Source organism: Clarias gariepinus, chromosome 17 (assembly GCF_024256425.1).
Source record: "Clarias gariepinus isolate MV-2021 ecotype Netherlands chromosome 17, CGAR_prim_01v2, whole genome shotgun sequence".
NCBI lineage: Eukaryota > Metazoa > Chordata > Actinopteri > Siluriformes > Clariidae > Clarias > Clarias gariepinus.
Genome location: NC_071116.1, coordinates 22,982,005 through 23,003,616, shown reverse-complemented (window position 1 = coordinate 23,003,616; position 21,612 = coordinate 22,982,005). Strand labels below are relative to the sequence as shown.

At 37.2% G+C, this 21,612-nt stretch overlaps 2 protein-coding genes and 1 long non-coding RNA gene across 7 annotated transcripts; 1 reads left to right on the top strand and 2 right to left on the bottom strand.

Annotated features, from left to right (window-relative positions):
- Window positions 1–1,270: 1,270 nt before the first annotated feature.
- parm1 (prostate androgen-regulated mucin-like protein 1) lies at window positions 1,271–7,560 on the bottom strand. Its single transcript, XM_053516154.1, has 4 exons — window positions 7,442–7,560; window positions 4,116–4,757; window positions 2,472–2,550; window positions 1,271–2,054 (listed from the first exon to the last, which is right to left on the bottom strand). The coding sequence occupies exons 1-4, from the start codon at window positions 7,467–7,469 to the stop codon at window positions 1,973–1,975; spliced, it is 831 nt and encodes a 276-aa protein (XP_053372129.1). The 5' UTR covers window positions 7,470–7,560; the 3' UTR covers window positions 1,271–1,972.
- Window positions 7,561–10,794: 3,234 nt separating this feature from the next.
- Window positions 10,795–12,123, top strand: cldn23.1 (claudin 23.1). Its single transcript, XM_053516155.1, has one exon. The coding sequence runs from the start codon at window positions 10,922–10,924 to the stop codon at window positions 11,735–11,737; it is 816 nt and encodes a 271-aa protein (XP_053372130.1). The 5' UTR covers window positions 10,795–10,921; the 3' UTR covers window positions 11,738–12,123.
- A 1,171-nt stretch (window positions 12,124–13,294) lies between these two features.
- LOC128545659 (uncharacterized) lies at window positions 13,295–16,711 on the bottom strand. 5 transcript variants are annotated; one of them, XR_008365883.1, is made up of 5 exons: window positions 16,516–16,711; window positions 15,766–16,046; window positions 15,551–15,616; window positions 15,248–15,363; window positions 13,296–14,824 (listed from the first exon to the last, which is right to left on the bottom strand). It is a non-coding gene; the product is annotated as an uncharacterized LOC128545659 (long non-coding RNA). The 5 variants fall into 5 exon arrangements; XR_008365881.1 differs by having other exon boundaries at window positions 13,295–15,363; window positions 15,547–15,616; window positions 16,516–16,709; XR_008365880.1 differs by having other exon boundaries at window positions 13,295–15,363; window positions 16,516–16,708.
- Window positions 16,712–21,612: the final 4,901 nt, after the last annotated feature.

Sequence of the window (21,612 nt, the reverse complement as noted above, 5' to 3'; positions counted from 1 at the left end):
CTGCAGAGGGAGAACGATCTTCTTTAAAATGTTCGCACTATTCAAATGTTCTGCTGCAGCTAAGAAGTGCTTGAAATCTTTTGTAAAAAAATTTTGTTTTACACCTTCATTCAAAATAAATTTTATCATCAAGTCCTAGTTTGACTTAAACACCCATCATAAACATGCCAGCTTTGTAAATCCTGTCACATGCTGCTGAATCCTTCCAACAGTGAAAGAAGGGGAAAATCAGATTTGGATCAAAATCGTATTGCATATTTCAACAAAAGATGCTTTTTCATGTGTGTTTGTGAGTTCTTATTTACTTCTTCACCTTGTGTTTGCTCTCTGTCCACAAAGAGTATACAGGATAAGGAAGCGAGTTTAACACACATTGCGCCTTATTAGCTAAGTGTGATTTCCTTACTCGGATGTCATGTTTGGGTCAAAGCTAGATCTAAAAGCTAGAGAGCTAAATTTCACTGATACAGACACATACCAAATAAATTTCTTGATCCTTGATGCTCCTGTGCAGTAGTCTCCCTTTTCCCTTTTGTAGTCAAATCAGAATTTAAAAATGCTAAAACCTTGCCTATGATACATGCAAATGCAAAACATTTTTGTTAATCTACTTTTCAGTGTATGATTCTATGCAGTAGAAAATGTAAAGCGTTTCCATGTGAAGGGATTTCACAGGCCTTCACACAAATATTGCCTACATATTTTACCTAAGCTACAGTTCAAAAGATATTGCGGTCTGATGTGGAACCCAAAATGAGGTCAGAAACACAAGCAGGAAGTTGATTTGGTGACATGAATCGGAAAACATGCTAGACTAGATTTAGTGGTAAGGAGAAAAACAATTACAAAACACTACATAAAATAATCATTTTCTTACACTACTAAGCTAAAGCAGTATTAATGTAATAAGAAAAATCATGTCAATCAAACACCCAGATGTAGTGACTTCATCTCCTCTACTGGCTTAGTGCTTTATTTAGGCCCTAATTACAGCCTTGACCATTTCCATGTGTAATTGCATGCTACCAGTTAACACCTATTATTATATTGACAAGAAAATAAAACTCTCAACTGTTCGTTATTATAAGGTAAAAAGATTCTTAAATGCTCAGTAACACATTCTACAGTCTGTTATAAACTGAATGTGGGAGGGAAAATATACATGTGATTTATGAATTATGATAGCGTTCTGCCGTGATATCATTTTGAGAAAAGAACAATGACAGATAGTTGGATTGGGTTAGACTGCGTTGAATTTCAGAGAGAGAAGTGAGAGGAAATGAGGTTTAATGAAAAAAGGTACTGAAAATGTATTTGAAGTAACATTAGAGATATACAAACATTAAGACAGATAACGTAAGTGATCAGAGCTGGACAATATGGCCACACAACCATATTTGTAGTCATCACTTTATTTTTTTTCTCCCTGAGATCTGGTAAAAGCAAAACAGTGGTACGACATTAAATAGAATTTTAACATTTACAAAACATTGAAGTAGAACAAGAGGACAGATGGACATAATTCAACTGGTGAAAAGGACTTTCCTTGCAAGTTCCCAATATCAATTGGGAGACTATAAACATAAATTAACGTAATTATTCAAAAGCCTCTACAGGTGCACTACAAGTTTGTAAATGTCTAAACTTTTCAAATTGTTTAATATTAATGTTATAACAAAAACTGAACACTTCATTTTACTGAACTGACGCATCTATTGTATTCACCATTTAATATCTAATACCTCAACAACAGTAAGTGCACATCTTTGATCGTCTGTCAAATAAAATCACTTATTTATAAGAACTTCACATTTCCAGTTTTACACACCTATGTAACTTGTTCAGGTTAGATCACAAGTTCACTGAAAGGGCGTACGATGTTCATTACAATAGTTACAGTCTACTCGTCCATGCCGGGTTCTGATCATCCAAATCCGGCCGTCTGAAGTGGATCCATGTTCTTAAGTGGCACTTAGCCATCAAACATAGGGTTGAAGAAATTTCCCACTGTGCTTCGTTCTGTGTCATCCAGTAGACGACCATAGGAAGGACGCCTATACCAAACACACACACACACACACACACACACACACACAGTAAGAACCATATGTAAATCACTGACTTTATTACTCATTTCTTCCTTGTTGTCCAGCTATAAATAGTGCCAAGTCTTTATTTAATGACCTGTAAGTTAATGTATAAAAATGTACTTAAAACATTAAAGGAACTACCAGCACAAGTCAGTGCTACATTACATCATACCTGAACTTTGATTCTTAACATTGTAAGACCCGAAAGGTACTTTTTCTCCTCATTGTTTCTCTTTAGTAGCACCTGATAACAATGGACTTCAAACAGATATGTTCAAACAGGAAGACATTATACCTAATAGCCCTCATAGAGAATTCTCTCTATCTAAGCGTCATGAAAGAGATTAACATTTAGGCTGAAATTAGATTTAGTTTACTTACTTAATTCTGAAGTAATACATTACTCCCAGTAATAATAGCACCAGAACTATGAACCCAATGGCGATGGCGGCGATGCCCACTGTGGAGAAAACACACAATAAACGGTGACCAGCCTAGACTTTATTCATTAATTGTAAGTTAAATAAAATAAATACAAATGGCTACCTGGAGGATATTTATTTATTTGTTTGTATTATAGGTATAAGTTATACTCATTAAGTGTGTAACTACTGTAGGTTAATAATTTAATAATTAATTTATCATAACTCATAACTCACATGTATATTTTACCTTATTTGTTGTATAGTAAAAGTTAATTCACATGAATGTGTACAGTGGACGCATTACATAATCTAAATCTAATTAAAAAATACAATGTTATTCCTGAGGAAAAGTTTTTCCTGAGATGTCTATGTAACATTTATATATCTAGACAGCAGTGCATTCGGTAAGAGTGACATGTACCAGTAAAATGTGGTAAAAGTTTATTTCGTGAGAAGGTCTTCGGGACCTTTCAGTTTTTCTCTAGCATTACAAGCTTTTACAACATTACAAAATTTCTTCTTAGTGAATTCAAGAGAAAGAGAAAAAAATCAAGTGATTGAAAAACTGCTTACAGCTTTTGTAACATCAAGTACGGTGCACAAGATCTCTTATGGAATGAGGTATGATGGTGTGATGATAGCAAAAAAATACCAATATGTTTTATTGTAGTTACAGTAAAGACTGTGATCTTTTATATTTAGGACAATGTTTACTGGATGAGGAACAAATTTTACACACTGTAAAATTTGTACTTTGGTCTTTTGAATGTGGGTCGTACATTTGGGCTGTAAACAGATCTGGCAGTAAAATAAATGATTTATGTATATCATTTTGAGCAATCTAACAAGAAAGCTGATCCAGTGTGATATTCTGTAGTTACTGTATATTGAATCTGGCCAGTATTAGCTATGGAATGTGTATTCATTTTTTCATGATTCATGCACATGAAGAGAAGTGTTTGAATATCTGCAAACAAAATTTGGACTGATACTCTAAGGAAGGTGAAAGTTTCTTAAAGAGAATCGTTACTGGTGACGAGACGCGGATTTATCACAACGAGCATGAGAGCAAATGGCAGAGTATAGGACAGAAACATTCTCAATCCCAGACCGAGAAAAAGTTAAAAAGTCAACCATCAGCTGAAAAATTTATGCTTATAGTTTACTGGTATTCTCAAGGGCCAGTATTGGAACATTATCAAGAAAAAGTTTGAACAATCAACAGTGCTCGTCACACTGAGCACTGAGATGCTTATTAAAGAGCTGAAGCCTAGACATTGACAAAGACGTAACGACAGCTGTGCATTTTTGGTTCACAGCGCAGTATAAAACATTTTAATGATAAAATACGAAAACTTGTGTACTGAAATACAAAAAGTGTATTGAAAAGCAAGGAGTTTATGGCGAAAAATTATCTCCTTTGACCTTTGTGATGATGATATCTGACTGACCGATAAAATCCCACAATTGCCTGTAAAATACCACAGTTAAATGTGAAATAGCTATTCTGTCTATATTCTTGTTTTATTGCTATGACCATAGTAAGTCAACAAATTACCGACATTACATATGAAGTTGAGCAATCCAAGACATGTCTTACCTGAACTCAGTGCCTTGACAGGACCGGCAGAGATTGAGACCTTTGATGTACTGGATGGCACCGTGGAGGATGTTGTCTTTACTGTTGATAGTGTTGTTCGTGGAGTAGTTGAAGCGGAAGACGAGGTATATGTCACCGATGATGTGATGGATGTTGAACTAGAACTTGCATTTGTTGTGGTTGAATGATTAGATGTTGAGGAAGAGAAAGGCCTTGAAGTTGGCAGAGTGGATGTTACGTCAGTGGAGCTGCTGGTGCCGCTGGCAGTGGGGGAGAGCATAGTGGTACTAACATCTGTGGCAGTGATGGTGGTGATGCTGCTGTTGGTGGCAGTTATGGTGCTGTTGGTGGCCACATGTTCAGTTGTATTAGTGGACATTTCTGGTGATGTGGTTGTACTTAAAGTTTCCGTCATATTTGATCCAACAGTGGTGATGTTAGTGGTGCTGGTAACAGTGATAGTTGCTGGATCAGCTGTGGTTAAAGTGAAGCTGGAAGGTAAAGTTGTAATTGCAGCGATAGTTGTAGTGGGCACTTTTGTGGAGGTAGAGGTTGTAGATGAGATGACAGTGGAAGTCCATGATGAATTTTTTTCTTTCGTCCTTGAGAGGCTTGCAGCCCATCCTACACTTATCATCAGACCTTACGAAATGAATGTAATAGAGTTACGAAAAAAAGCCATTTGTCCAGGCGGTAAAATTACAGTGACCTTTTTCTTACTCTCACTTACTAATTCTCTATACTGCTTATACTGTACAGGGTAGCGGGAGGCCACGGTGCACAAGGACACACACACTCTCTCACACATCACGGGCAGTGTTGAAATGCCCAGCAGCCTAATCTGCATGTCTTTCTGCATGGAGAAACTATTTAAATTCTACGCACACAGACCTGAAGGTGGGATTTAAACCCTCAGCCATGGAGGTGCAAGGCCACAGTGCCAACTACTACAGCATTGTGCTGTAACCTTTTTCTCATTAGTACATTAGTACACGTGTTTTTTTATGTGATTAAATATGTACAGTAAATATATTGCAATACATTTCGCATACTGTATGTCACCAATTATCACAAATATGGCCTTGCACAGAAGGTTCAAACAGAAACACTATTTAAAGTTAAATAATGTTTCTGTTTACACCTTCTGTGCAAGGCCACATTTGTGACCTGTACTACTTAAATAATAAGGATTTTACTTTAGTTAATAAGGATCATTTTCTTCCCATGAGCAAGTTTCAATTTCTGTATGTCACCACCACCACTATTGTATCTGTAGCTGTCCTGTGTGTTATGCATCATTCTCTTCCCTTTTTGGATTGGTAGCTCTTAGATTAACACTAGAGCAGTGGTAAAAAACAAAACAAAAAAAACTCTCATTGTGTTTCAGACGTGGAAGGTAACTAGGGTAGAGGTGGCTCATATAGTTAAGGATGTTGGTTACTAGGTTTCTGATCCGAAGGTTGGCGGCTTGAACACTGGCAACGCTAAGCTGCCACTTACTGTATGAGCCCTACAGTCAAGCCCTAAACCATGTCTACTATATGGGCCGACCCTGCGCTTCCTAACTGGTATATGTGAAAATTACAATTTCACTTTCGGTTTAATAAAGTACTCTAAAAGGAACAAATCATAATAAATAAGTACATTTACTTCACTACTGTACCTGACTATGTATTTCATGTATCTGCACCTAACTTAAGTTGTTTTATTAATGGATACTTTTAAACTTCCTTTAATGCCACTATGTTCTACAACAAATATTTGTACTTTCTACCTCACTACATTTCTGCATGTCCTTGCATTACATAACCGGAGTGGTTATGTGGTATTTAAACGTGTTAAATTGTTACCTGCTGACTATTATGAATAACTGCATGAGTTGCCTTCCCTCTGTGAAGCACTTAATCAGCAGGTGTTTGAAATCAGATGTGGAGATGGTAGCGGACAGTGATGAAACAATACAACTTGTTACTTTTGTGCTTTTCTCATTCTAATTCTCCATTAGAATTGGCTATGGGGTGCATCTACATTTATATTTCCTTTTTTTATTTAGTATAATGATTAATGTACTTTGTTAACATCTGATGTGATCTAAGCCTTATAATCTTTACCCACATGTTTTTTTTAAGATACACTGTGTGATACACTCTTTCAAAGGTTTATGGAAACCTGATCACCACACCCATGTGTGCCTTCACTACAATGGTGCCAGAAAGTTGGAAGCACACAATAGTATAGAATGTCTTGTACACTGTAGCTTTACCTACTGCAACCTCAATCCCAATGAACACCTTTTGGATTAACTGGAAAACCAGCTGTGCTCCAGGCTTCCTTACCTGACCTCATGCACTTGTGGCTGAAGAGTAATCTGAACAGATTTTTTTGGTCTTCCATAAACTCAATAACATAAACATAAAAACTACTGTTACTATGATGCAAAGTCCCCCTAACACTGTATAACTTCTTACATTTCTCTAATTCCAACATTTAAGAAGAAAAAAAAGCGAAAGAAAATGAATAAGTAATAAAGATGGTGTGTATTTTGATGAATGCGCTATAGATATTAAAACAGCTGGATCGTGTTAATAAATTGATATGAAAAATGGCTGAAGTGCATACACTTAGCTTGATTCTGTAATAGAAATTCTATACTGAGTTCATATATACTTGGAATTCTTCCCATCTATTTAAGCCCTCAATTTTGTTTAAGATCTTTTATAATTAGATATAATACAAGGCAAAGAACTCGTAATTAAATACGTTCATTAAATTAGTTGCATCTTGTTTTGATTTTTAGAGTAAAGAAACTTTGCCAGTTGAAAACAAGGGCATGAAATGACAGGGTATGATAACAGATGATCCGATAAGCATAATTCTGTCTGTGTTTAATAACTGTTTTAAATCATGTAATATCATATACTGTACACTCTGATAGATTATATGACATTGGGATGATGGTAAACAGTGACAGGAGAAGTATAGTAGCTCAGTTTCAAGTGACTCACTTTTAGTTATATTGACCCCACACTGAACTGAGGTTCATGGCTGGTTTATTATAGTTGTATTATATTATATATATGTTATATTATATTATATGTACCATTTAGAATGTATTATCTGTCTAGTTAATTAGTTATTGAGAACACCAATGCAAGACCTTTATGTATGAAGCCCAGCATTTTATTTAAGCTCCAAACGTGTAACAGTAGCGTCAACTTTATACCACAATGTTTTTGTTTCTTAATATCTAAATTTTTTTATTATTATTATTATTTCTTATCATTATAAAGACGCTATACAAACGCTAGGACTGAAAGCTAACTTACCTGCTAAGAGAGCAAACGTGAAGTTCATGTTTTCTGGTTTCGTTCTCGCGAGCGTGTGGAGGTGTCGAGCTCGTGCGGTTTATCTGAAGCCCGCGCGCTCGCGCGCGCACGCACATGTCATGTAGTAGGAAACCGTTAGTGACGCAGTCAGGTCGTGGTTCCTGTTCACTCCATAACGAGCAGTTTTCTCTTTTGACCCGCCTTTCTCCCTTCATCTGCTGCACAGCACCCGCTGATTATCTCTAAACCAGGCTGCAGACAAACAGTACTGAACGATAACATTCAAGTGTAACTATCATAGAGCACCACATAGCTAACATATTTACTTAAAAAAAACAAAACCAAACTTTTTGTTAAAGGTCTAGTTATGTATCCTCAATCATGTTAAAGACACTACAAGGTATAACAAAAAGACAAAAGTATCATCCCATTAAGACGTACCTGTATAGTTTGTTGTAAGATCTAGGCTGTATATTGGTGTTAAATTGCACTGTTCTTAACAAACCCCCTCATTTAGGATTTAATTTTATGAACAATTTTGTGAAATTACTTAAATATTTATTTATTCATTTGTTCTTTTTTCTTTTACACTGCTTATCCTGTATACAGGGTCGCAGGGGCTTGGATCCTATCCCAGGAGACTTAGGGCACAAGGCAGTTTATACCCTGAACAGGGGGTCAATCCAGCTCAGAGCGCACGCGCACACACACGCACACACACACACTATGGACAATTTGGGAACACAAATTAACCTAACCTACATGTCTTTAGACTGTGGGAGGAAACTGGAGTACCCAGGGAGCACAGGGAGAGCATGCAAACTCGACGCACATACTGTAGACCTGAGGAGGAAGCAAATCCTCAACCCTGAAGGTGCAAGGTGACAGTGCTAACCAGTTAAATAAGTAAGCGTGTACATTATTTAAATAATGTTTCAGCTTTTCAGTGACGCTACAGATTTTTTTAATTCTTGAACTTTCCACTGCCAGAACACATTAGGCCCAAATTAATATTATTTGTAGGCCAAATTGTTTTGAATGATGAAGCCAAAGCAAAGTGTTTGAGAAATCTCAGTGCTGACCATCCCCTGCCAATGTTATATTCAGCTCTTGATCAAATATTTTTTTGCCAGAAAGCTGACAACAACAACTGCATAATATGTCTTTGTAAAATGTGGCTTTACCTAACCTCAACCCCACTGAACACCTTTTCAGTTGTGCTTCAGGCCTCCCCACCCAACATTTTTACCTGACCTCACCAACGCTTTTGTGAATCCCCGCAGCTACAAATATTAGGCTAATTATTTACATCTGTAAAATAATATTTTGGCTTTTCATTCTTGAGCTTCCCACAGCCAGAACACAAGTTGAGAAGTGGATAAATGCACCACAGTGGCTTAGCTGTTGTTAATCTTTAAAACATATCCTATACATATTAATATATATTAAGTATAAACATTCATTAATCACCTTTGCATTTGGAGAATTGGCAGCACGGTGGCATAGTGGTTAACGCTGTTCTCCAGGTTCTGCCCACAGTTCAAAGGCGTGCAGATTAGGGTAATCGGCATTGGTCCTAACACAGTTATACAAAATAAGAATAAATACAACAGTCACCACTGTCCTCCACGGTGCCTAGTTAGACTACAGAGGTTCCTGGATGGATGGACTAATTTTGAGAAAATAAAAAAAAATAATTAAAGTGATGTTATTTTAGTTAACACAAGATGGAGACAAAGCAAAGTATTTGAACAGGAACCTTAGAATTGAATTTCCAGTATCTGTATGGTATTTGTTGTAGCTTTTCGTATATTTTTTTTCCCTAAAACAAATTAGCAAAAATAGAACATTTTAATGATAAAAAAAAAAACAAATATACAGTTGACTTGGACTTAATTCCCGGCAGGATAATCCAATTTATTTAGTTGTCATATTGTTGTAAAATTGCAGCACTAATGTGGTCAGACCTGCTGAGTGAGGTTGTTAAAAATGGCATCAACTCTACTGGAAACAGCAGCAAACACAAGGTTCTGCTCCATTTCATTCAGTGTCTTAAGATCTATACTAAAGAACAAAGAAGAAAGTTTACTTTTATACATAATTCTGACATATTACTTCCCATGATTAATTGTTCTGACGATTGATCATGAGAAGCCGTTAATTTATTCAATCTAAGGAAGTATATAAAAGAAAGTCAGACATCTCTATGTACCCATTTACCCAGCCACATTAAATAATAGAACAGTGTACTTGATAATTGCATACAAAACATACGTTTGACTAATTTTAGTTAAAGTTCTAAAGTTTAGTTCTAGTTAAAATACCCAAAGTTTTTATTTGCTGCTATATGTCTACTGTATGTTTTTATTTACAAACAAAAGTTTGATTATAAAAGCTTACGTTTTACAATACTTTAATAAAACTTTAATAATTACAAAAGACTTTTTTTGTATAGCACCACAGTAGGTGGTGTTATCTGAGAAAGGAATCTCGGTGAAATGCTAGATATGTCTGGCAGTTTCGAGACACCATTTAGGTATTCCTCTGTGTCATGATTATGTCAAAAGTTATCAAACATATTATCAAGCACCATACAAAAAGCATACGGTCTAAAAATACCAACAAGTTTAGAAAGATGTTAGAGATTAGTTTTTCAGGATTTAAATAAATATAAATAAATATGTCCAAGCTATTTTTGACCACAGGAATGATTTTATATTTATCAAATAATGTTGGTTACTGTATGTTACTCATGTTCATATAAAGCAATTGTTAATCCAGTACATGGCCAGAAATGTGTGGCGCTGACCATAAAAGCCACATGTGGCTTTTCCCTGTATGTATTTGCATGCTCTAGAATTATGCATCAAGATTTCCATTAGGGGTGTAGACAAAATCTGTTCGAGCACAACAATTCCTGTGTTCACAAAGTGAGGGTTATTAAGATGTGGTTTGGAGCGAAAGAACTGGAGTGTCTTTCAAACACCACTGAACATCTTTGGAATGGTTTGGAAAATCAGTTCTTGACTTCCATAATGTCTTTGGGGGTGTATAACCACAAATCCCAACAGTTACACTCCAACATGAAGTGAGTGTACTATTACAGCAGACATGTGGGTATAGTGGTCAGGTGCCCACATACTTTTGTCTGTATGTGAATGCTGCTAAATTACTTTCTAAATAAATAATGTTGCACACATGCACATATAAATCAGTAAAAGGCATGCTGTTAAGGGATTGACGACTGAGAGGAGGTTTCAGAAAAAGGTTTCTTGAATTTATGCAAATGATTCCTTTTCAGACCATGCAGCGTTCACGAAAGCGCTCGATCAGAGCTCTGCACTCTTCCCTCAGGGCAATAAGAAGGTATGAATAGAAGGATCCACCCTCAGTTTCACTCTCGCGTGTTTATAAGGCAAAGTGCGATGGTCGAAGCTGAATGAGTGCGTCAGAGAGCGAGTGCGAACCATCGACTCAGCGATGAGGACACCAGCGATTCTGATCATCGGGCTGGTTCTTGCGCCCTGCGGATGGGTCCTGGACCTGACCAGCACGGTTGCACCGAACTGGCGCCAGCTCTACGGCATCTCCGGCCAGTCCGTCGACACGGTGATTACCCAGGGCATCTTTGACATCTGCAAGACCTCCACCATAGGCACTGCTATCACCTGCGGCCAGCAATCCACCGACACCGTCTATTTCCAAAACCAGGTGATTCCGGTCGCACAAGGCATGATGATCGCGTCGTTGATCGTCACAGCGATCGGCCTGGCCGTGGTTACTCCGGCTGCGCGCTGCTGGACCAGCCAGCGACCCCGATGGGTCCTCGCTGGACTCGGCGGCTTGCTGATTATCTGCTCAGGAGTGCTCACTCTCATCCCGATCTCGTGGTATACGCATTTCCTGACCAGCCTTAACACGACTACTACCTTCACCAACCCGCAAAGCCCGGACATCCGCGTGGGTTACTGCATAGTCCTGGGTTACATCGGCGGAATCATGGAGGTGCTTGGAGGGTTGAGCATATGCATAGGCTTCTGCCGATGCTGCGGCGGGCGCAATCGCGGGGAGACTCCGGAACCAAAGCGCGCGCCTCGGACCGTTACCCGCGCGCCAAATCCGGCCCCGTACCCGCGCTCCTATGCGCCGAGGAGCGTCGCGAGGAGCGTCACGAGCAGCAATTCGAGCGTACCGTATTCCCGAGACTCTCTGGACGACTACCCGAGAGCCCAAGCACCAAGGAAAGGCACGGTCAACCCTTCATACAGCGCGAAACCTTACGACGCGGATCTGTGATCAAAGGGCATGCTGGACTTTCATCTTTCGTTCTATTAACGCTCCATATGGCGCACTCAGAAGCTACTTTTGATCTGCTTTTACTAAATTATGGGTTATATAGAGATATACGTTGAGTCCAAACATGTGGAATATATATATATATATATATATATATATAACTTATGTAATATTTTTCCATATTTTCCACACATATACAAATGCAACAAAGATGTAAATGCTGTCACATGGAATTAGGATGAATTAGTGCAGTGGCTTGGGCACTAGCACTATCTTTGGGTCAGTGATCATTTGCATGTTTGCTCCATGCTTGGTGGGTTTCCTCCAGGTACTCCGGTTTCCTCCTACAGTCCAAAGACATGTAGATTAGTCTAACTGGCGTTCCCAAATTGGTGTGTGAATGTGCGTGTGAATGTTGACCAGAGGCCTTACCACGGTCATAAAATGGGAATCAATACAATGGTAATTCCTGTACCATTGGCCTTTATGGTCCCTAGTTGGGCTACAGAGGTTCCTAGAGGAATGGATGGATGGATAGTTGTTGAATACAAAGAACAACCAAGATTTTGCCACAGGATATTGAAGTTTGAAATTGTGTTTGAAGGATGAAAGCGCTTTTACTGTGAATAAACGTCCATAGTGTTTATAAAGGCCTTCTCAATATCATATCTCTAAAATATGAACTGTTTCTCAACACAGTGTGGCCTATAATCCAGTATGTTAACATATATTGACAGTATCGCTCAAGGGAAATGCAAGTGTACTTAATATATTTACCTTGTTTACTGTATGTACTTGTTTGAGAAAACATCAGACAGATTTTTTTTTTAGCTTTTAGTAAAGTTTGCTAAGAATATCTTTCTTACCTGTCAAGTGTAAGAGGTAGTCATTTATGTAAAAGTGTATGACACTGAACACAGTATTTGGCATGCTTGAATATGTCTTGACATGTAAATATTGTAAATAATATGTTGAATCTGGTACCTAAGCACTATGTACTAATAAAAATGATCAGTTATTGATATAAATGTATGATGTCAATGAATCAGCATTTGAAAACACACTGTGTTATGGTTTCAGGGAGAAGAATGCATAAGGGGAAAAAAAACAGAAGTAAAACTTGTTTTATCTCTGCAATCAAGTGAGACCGGTCTGTCTGGTCTTGGTGTGGCTCCAGTTTACATACCGAAGCAAGTGTGTTTATGTGGGTAAAAAGGAAGGAGGAAAAGTTTAGTATTTTTTCAGACACTTCTCATATTAATAAGCTAAGATATAAAATCTTTAAGTAAAATGATCTTACACATTACACATCAAATTTCTATTAAAAATGAATCCTTTCAATAACTACATTTAATATTACAGATTGCATACATGATTACTAAAGACTAAAATGTGACATTGTAAACACAAACATAGTAAATTTATGTGTTTAAGCTCTAAGCAAGTTTTCTGTTTAATGTTATGCTGCAATTAAATAAACAAACTGTTTTTTTTTTTTTATTCATCACACACAGTTTATATCACCTGATCATAAACAACACAATGTGTTTGTATTGGAAAATTATACATGAGGTTTATTTTTTGTATTTTATTTATTTAATAATAGCATGTTTAAAGAGTTAGACTCATTTTATATCACAGCAATTTGACAATGTTAAAATTGTTTCTTAATTAAAAGCAAATCAAGGTAGTGAATATAACAAGGCAAACTTGAAATTTCAAACATGAAATGCTGTCAACAATTTATTCCCATAGCCAGATTTTGACTGTGTTTGTATGTGCAGAAAACAAATGTGAACGCGGTAGACCATCTAATTCGAATATTTAAATTTTTCTCCTTATAAAACTCAAATGCACTAAAACGTGTTAATTTGCCTCAAATACATAATTCAAGAGCTGCTCAAACCACCCAATACAGAGTGGGAAATTCTATAAACCAATAAAAAGAGCAGCATGGTTTAAACTAACCAGTCAGATTTGAAGCTACATAAAGACAAGCAAAACACATTTTTTAAATACTTGACATTTCGTGCAAATACTGTAGGACCCACACTGGCAATGTCTTAATGCCTTAGATTGTTGAGAGTGCACAATTTAACATTTGGGTTTTCAACCCAAGATACATATTTCAAAATGCTTTTTAATTGAGAAAATGTTTTTGAAAAAAAATATGGAGCAAAAAAAAAAAATTGGGCAAAATGGATAAAGACCGTCTTTCGCATTTAGCAACTGGAGCCTCCAAGGAGCACAAAGTAACAGGACACCCATCATCTCTACGCTGTAAAGTCCTGCTTCCAACCAAACAATGGTGATAAGCATTCATTTTTGCAGAAGTTGAAATACTGCATATGTACGTACAAAAAACAACTTTGTTTCCTTTGGTGACAAAAACAGAACAAAACTGAAAAATGAGATCAGGAAGCAGGTCCTATTGAACATTGAACATTTTCAGGAAAATGACAGCTTAAAATCCCTACCATTTTTTCCCCTTAAAGTATCTAAAGGCGGTCTTATTTTAAAAGATGTTTCTTATTGTATTGGAAAGAAAGCCTTAAACATATGTTTGTAGTCCCAAAGTATTGGAAAAAGTTGCTCAAATATTTACACGCAACAAAACTTTTTACTTATTTTTTTTTCTAATAAGCTGAATAAATAGAAAATGAAAGCACCCACTTAGGTGGGTATTAGGGAAAATAAACACTATAGTGGATATTAAAAATCCTTTTTAAAAATGATGTGATAATATTTAATGTTTACAAAAACAAAGCATTTAACAATATAGAAAATCAAATAAACAAAAACGTTTATATTGTACAATTTAAGATTTGCAACCAAAAATTTAACACCAGGTCAACTGTTTTCACGGTTTGCAATTAGGTAAAATATTTTTAAATATTATAAAAACATAAGATATCTCATAAAGGTGTCTTGTGACAAGTAATTAGGATTTAGATCTTATATCATTATTTAACTCTGCAAAATCACTAATCATTCATGCATTAAGCAACTGAGAGGTCAATCCCAGCAAGTCCAAAAGAGCATAATTCGTCACGCTCTCCACATGGGAAGGATCTCCATCTGTCTTTACTGCCAATTACAATAAAAAAAAAAAAGTCAAACAAAAAGGATATTAGGCTATTACAATGAGATCTACACATTATTAAAACAATATTATCATATGGCAATAAGTGTGTCCCCATGTGTGATTTCAATATCTAATCACATTCTGTTTATTCCTAGTTGCCCAGATGGATGTTTTATTAAGGAGAAGATACACTGATCAACCAAAATATTAAAACCATGCACCCCCAAAACAGCTGTGACCCCTCGAGGCATGACTCCACAATTCTACTGAAGGTGTGCTGTGGTGTCTGCATCAGGCTGTTAGCAACAGATCCATTGTACGTGCTCCAAGTTGGAGCCTCTATGGATCAGACTTGTTTGCCAAGCACATCCCATGATTGATCAGATTAATATCTGCAAGGTGTGATGCACTGAGTGTTCTGATACCTTTCTCTCATAGCCAGCACTGACGGCTTTTCTGTGGGATCGGACCAGACGGGCTGGCCTTTGGTCCCCACAGGTATAGCTGAGCCTTGCGTGCCCCTGATCCTGTCACCAGTTTACTGGTATATAATTGATAGTGTTATTCAGTTCAGCTGATACCTATTGTTATTTACCAATATACCAATACCTATTGGTGTTATTGTTAAGGCTGATCAGTGTATAAACATAGTTTGTTACATAAAAAAGCAAAGAAACCTTTTGTTAATGTTTTAATTTTATGTTGAAATAAAAAGGTGACAAACCTACAGTATTTATGCCTGCGAAACATCTCCATTCCTTTTCAGCGCCTCCCTTTCCTCATCGGTTTTTTCCCTGGGAGCACAGTTAAAAGAAAAAAAATACAATTACGTCATTGATCCCACACACTTTTAAATGTTTGTAGATTAATGCACATTTTCAAACTTGTTAAATCGAGAACTGTTTTCAGACAAAGCAAGAGGAAGGTTTTGCCATGATCATACCATAAACGTTCCCTCTTCTTTTGCCGGCTAAATGCTAGAAGAAACGCCAGGATAATGAAGCTGACGATGACAGCCAAGACTCCAAGAGTGAGTGGGGCGGCTATTCCATTATTGACCGTTCCTTGGCATGAGTCTCCTAAGTAGCCCAGCATACAGTCACAAACGTACGATCCATTCTGAATCACGCAATCGCCAACGTTGTTACAGCGCTCGACTCGGCATGTTAACAAGTTCTCACTTGACAGTGGGTTATTGTCATTTGTGTTAGCCATTGTCCAATTCTGCAAAGAGAGACAAACCCAAGACGTTTTATTAACACTTACACCAATTTTCACTTTCCACAAATATCTGAAGCTGTTGCGTGCCAGAATGACATGGTGATAATTACAGTACAATGCATTCTTCCCGTTTTAGTGACAGACAAGCATGGGGAGAAAATATTAGCACCCCAACAGACAATGTTTTGACCTTTACAATTATGCAACCTTTAATTACTGTACGTTACACATAATGGAATTACATTTGACAATTCACAATATTAAAACCACATGCATATAAAAATACCTATAGTGGTCAAACTGTTTAACATAAATATAATTTTAAAAAGAGTTTAAATCTTTAAAAACTACTGTATAACTTTAAATAGGTTTTTGAAAACATGTGCACTCAAGCAGGTCATTCAGGTTGAGACAGAAACACCACAAACACCACACACATACAGTAGCCAAGTTAACTGTGCTACCTACTCACCTCAAGGCTTCTTAAGTTATATACTGGTTATCTAGCTCTCCAAACTGCGAACGAAAAACATCCAGGTACGAGTCTCAAAAGTTCTGAGTGTTTTTATTTATCCACCCAAGTTAAGCAATGAAATAAGCAGGTTAAAGAACAAGACATCCAGGTCAACTGCAAACAGACTGAGTGAAATGTTACCCCACCCTGTTCTGGCGTCAAGTCCCAACCTGCAATCACAGGTCTCTCACACACACGCACACACACAAAACAAAAGGAGGTCTGGTTATAGAGCAACAAAAGAGAGGACTTTTAGCAACACAAGTGACACAATTAAAATGTAGTCCAAAGATAAAATGTCAGATTGTTAATTTTTTTTAAAAAGTGATATTACTGTAGATTTCAGCATTTCATGTGCACGTGCCAGGTGTTACAATGTAGCAAAGTGTTATCATGTGACTTTCAGGTAATTTGAGAACAGCATGTTATTAGCAAACCCTGTTTTTTTTTGTTTTTTAACCACTTCCAGGCTGGTTTCCCGAACGAAAAAAAAGTAATAAAAGCGACATTATATCCAAACGAAGTCAAACAAACCAAGTGTGACTAATGTCAAATAAAGACTCACGAGAGAAACTTTCAACCCTTCTATTATACGCATTAGTCATGTCTGTGACGTTTGCAGGACACTTTTTTTTCGACCTTGACCACCTCAAAACTTATTTATTCAACAATTTAATTTGACCCAAATTACCAACCACACATCCAAAAACAATCTGCCTGTATTATTATATTTTGCTCTCTTTAATTCTATTTGTTTGCATTAAAAAAACAGCATGTTATGAGTTTCACTAGCTATATTATGGTGGCACTGTGGCTTAATGGTTTGCACTATCATCTTGATTTATTTAGACTAGGCTAATTGTCGTTCCCAAATTGCCGTAATGTGTAAATGTTTGTGAAAGTTGACTGGAGTTCCTACCGCAGTCGTACAAAATGGGAATAATACAGTACGGTGGTAAATACAGAGGAGGTCAAAGTGTAAATGAGAGAGTGCAGTAATGCATACATGAGCAAGCTAGAAAATAAGCTCCAGGTGAAAAATGTGGGAGATGTGTGGACTGGAATGAGAAGTATTACTGGTTTTAAGGTGAAAAATGGACAGACAGAGAGAGACCTGAGCAGAGCTGATGTGCTGAACCTTTTCTTCGACAGGTTTAAAGCCAGGATCCCCAGCTGCCCCCTGTGCTCCCTCCTCCAGCCACACAGACATCACACTCCCTCCCCCCACAATCTTCACAACTAAACTATATGGTCAAAAGTTTATAGACACCTGACCATCACACCTACAGTATATGTGCTTGTTAAACATCCCACTGAAGATTTAGGATAAGATGAGATACTGTAAGACAAGATAAAATAACTATTTGAACCCAGAACACATTTTTAAATTGCAGCAGCAAATAAATATGTATAACGATAAAGATAATATACATAAAAACTATATTAAAGTTATAAAAACAGCATAGTAATGTGTAATCTGTATATACATGAACATAGTGCTAGTGATTTTTATAAAATAAAATAAACAAATAAAATAAGTAGCACTTAATACGATGAGGTTTTAAAAAGTTTCGAGATTGGCTCTGTTTTTTCGCTGTATGTTATCCTTCAGGCGTTTCTTAAAACCTGGCAGTAGAATTTGCTATTGACGGTCTGGCCCCTGGGGACAATTCCCAATGCACAATGATGCAAATGTAAAAAAAAAAAAAAAACCAGATAAGCATTCAATAGCCAGTTGTTTTTTAGATTTCTTTTTTAAACTAGTGAAAAACCATTGTGTCTGCATCTGTGAAAGAGAAACTATTTATTTCATGCTCCAGTGACTTCTATTTTCTCTGCCATTGAACTTTCAGCTCTTGATCTTAAATCTAGATAATCTGAATTCTTTTCATGATCCAGTCCAAATTTAGCACAACACAATCCTACTAATAAATAAACCTAATTTAAATTAAGACATAACTCTATTCATAAAATAAATAAAAATCTTAACTTGTGTTCCAGGAAGCCTAGGTTAATGATTCTGGATTAACACTTTAGTTTTGTCAAAAAATAGATTTAATTTTACCCCATTTCTAAATGATTCGTAAACGACTCGTGTGAAGCAGTTCGAAGATTAAATGTGTCTAAACTCCTCTTTTCCGTGAGCCCTCACTGCCGTGATTGGTCAGATGGCGTGGTAATTTACGACTGGTCTACCGCTACAGCGTGTGTCGGAAAACAAAACGCCCATTACCTTAACTGAACGGCGGTTTTGGAGACCCGTCAATACATAGAAAAGATGGCGTCGGTTTTACCGTGTAACGGCCAGCTAATTTTATATTAGATTTTACAAAAATCGAGAGGTCTTTTATCTTTGTGTAGGTGTTGCGGTAAAAGGCAGATGAGCAAAAAGGACAAACACAAAAGTAGATAAAGCAAACGTGTATTATACAAAACTAAATAAAGTAAACGAAAAAGGTGCACCACAATCAAACAAACAGAATTTACAAACTACATATAACAAACTGTACGTGTATGTGAACGCGAGCGGAAAATGTCAGAAGTCTGTGTTTATTATATCCGAGTATACCGAGTATGGTTCGTTCTCACCGGGGTTAATGAAGTCCAAGAGGCCGATGACGGAGGGCGAGAAGTCCGGGAAATATGTCCAGTCAAAGATAATCCGGTTAAAAAATCTTGGAAAGTCCAAACAAATAACGCCAGCGCTGCGAGAATGCGCACTTCGCAAATGTGTGGCAGTAAGGGCATGGAGCATGCGCACTTAGTGTGTTTGTTTTTCCCCTCGGGGCTTGCCATAGATAGGCATGCGCACTTCGCGAGTGTTAGAGTTCAGTTTTGGTGAATGGTGGAGAATAAACAGTTAAAAAGGATTTTGTGTGCTCTCGTTTTTTTTATATTATAAAGTGTTTAAGCGAACCTGGCATGAGTACTTGGTCACATTAACAAGAGTGTGGTAACGTTAATTGTAAGATGGCAGGTAAGTTGTCCGTGAAGTAGAACGTGGGCGAACATTATGCAAATATGTTACGGAATAGCGCAGATCCGTAACAGAGAAAAATAAGATTTTCTAACGACTCGTTTAGGCAAATGTGAGCCGTCTCTTTTTTGTAGTAGACAAAAACTTCATTTATCGTGCACAGATAGTGCAGATAGTTTGTGTTCACATACAGCTTCATGACACACTGCATCAAAGATATTTGAAAAAGCATAATAGGACACTTTAATCTATTTGGTCAGTGGGGAGGCTATTAAAGTACACAACTCAGTCATTTTCATTTTTTTCTTTTTCCACCCATTCCGAGGCACCTGGAGATTTTGCCAGCTGCAGTAGACCGAGGCCAACCCTCTGGTTTGAAGCTACACACGCTGCTCCCGAGCTTCCAGTAAACCAGACCTCCCTCTGCTTCTGTTTAACTCATTCTGGTGCCAAACCGAGCTGGACTCTATGTTAACTTAGAAGTTCATTATAACAGAAGATGTCCAAGTGTCTAACACACAATACGACTGCAGATCAATCCCTGCTATCCGTTATCACCCAAATGAGGATGGGTTCCCTGTTGAGTCTGGTTCCTCTCAAGGTTTTTTCCTATTGCCAACACAAGTTTTCCTTGCCACGGTCGCCCTTGGCTTGCTCACCAGGGACAATCAGATCACTATGATCTATACACATTTTTACTTTCTCCTACACATAACCATCTTTTACTGTAGGCTACTTTAAGCCAATGATCATTGTTAAAAGTACTATATAAATAAAACTGAATTAATTGGAACCAGATATGGTGACTTGTGATTGTGACAGGGTGTATCATGCTGGAGGTACAGTAATCATTGTGAGGTGGATATATTGTGGCTATAAAAGATGTGCACATGGTCAGTTACAATACTCAGATTCTGTGGCATTCAAATAATGCATAACCGGTATTGAGGCTGCTGAACCAGCAGTTAAAGCAAAGCATGCGAGCTCACATTGTTCATGCTTCACTGTACAAAGATTGTGGCAGATACTGAGAGTCCAAAGACCAAACATAGTCAACAATTAATTGTCCAGTTTCAGTAAGCCTGTTTCCACTGTAGACTCATTCCTGTTCTTGGTGGATAAACCATGTGGTCTTTTGTGGGTAAAAATGTACATTGAGATGCTTTTCAGCTGAACATGATTCTAAAGGGTAGTTACAATTTCCTTTCTGTTAGTGTAAAGTATTCTGGTGTTTCTTGCTGGACCTTTAGCAACAAGGTGTGGCAACCCATAGAAACGACTCTCCCCAGATTTATTTTTGCGCACGATTATGGTTAAATTCTAGAAAATGTGCCAAAAATATTATCAGCAATTACTTAAACAGCCTGCAAATGAACAGGCCATGGTCAGGGCAGAAACCATATTTTGATGTGATGACGACTCAAATTTCGACTCGTATCGCCTAGCCTTATGCACTGCAGCCACTTATTTGGCTAACTGAATAATTTCAAGAGAGCAAGGTGGAATAAACCTCTTCCCCAATTTATTTTGAACTCTGATATGCATGGGCTTATCTTCTTTACAATTTAATTGGTTATACTCGTTCTTTTAAGCCAAGATTTATAGCTACAAGTAATGCAGGGGTCACAAAAAAAAAAACACTTTGCTACACAGGCGTCTTCTGATGGTGTGTTATTTCCATGCTAGATGGTAACGAAAGGAAGTCATACTTTGCATGCCTAGACAAACAGGTAGGTTCAGCTGCAGTGTGTTGCGACTTGATAAACAAGATACCAGTCTGCACACAACTGCTTAGGTATTTACACAGTCAAAGCCTGTTTAAGATCTGTACAGTAGTAGCCAAAAAAAAATTAAAAGCAGGTACAATAAACACAGTATATACCATAAAGTGAAACTGTTGGATAATACTTTATATAAACTGTTTACATCAACAATGCAAGTCATTCAAGATGTTTTTCAAATTTAATGCGAATCTATTACACTGCTGCAATTAAGACCTTTAAGGTTATTGTAGATTTGTTGGTTTATTAAAAAGTCGATCACTGAAGTAGTACCTCAATGTTGTGGTACATTTTGAA

Excerpts from the sequence above, each read along its gene's own strand:
- parm1 (XM_053516154.1), bottom strand. The coding sequence starts at position 7,469 with ATGAACTTCACGTTTGCTCTCTTAGCAG. Across the intron at positions 4,758-7,441 it reads CACGTTTGCTCTCTTAGCAG|GTCTGATGATAAGTGTAGGA; the intron begins GTAAGTTAGCTT and ends TCATTTCGTAAG. Across the intron at positions 2,055-2,471 it reads ATGTATTACTTCAGAATTAA|GCGTCCTTCCTATGGTCGTC; the intron begins GTAAGTAAACTA and ends TGTTTGGTATAG.
- cldn23.1 (XM_053516155.1), top strand. The coding sequence starts at position 10,922 with ATGAGGACACCAGCGATTCTGATCATCGGGCTGGTTCTTGCGCCCTGC.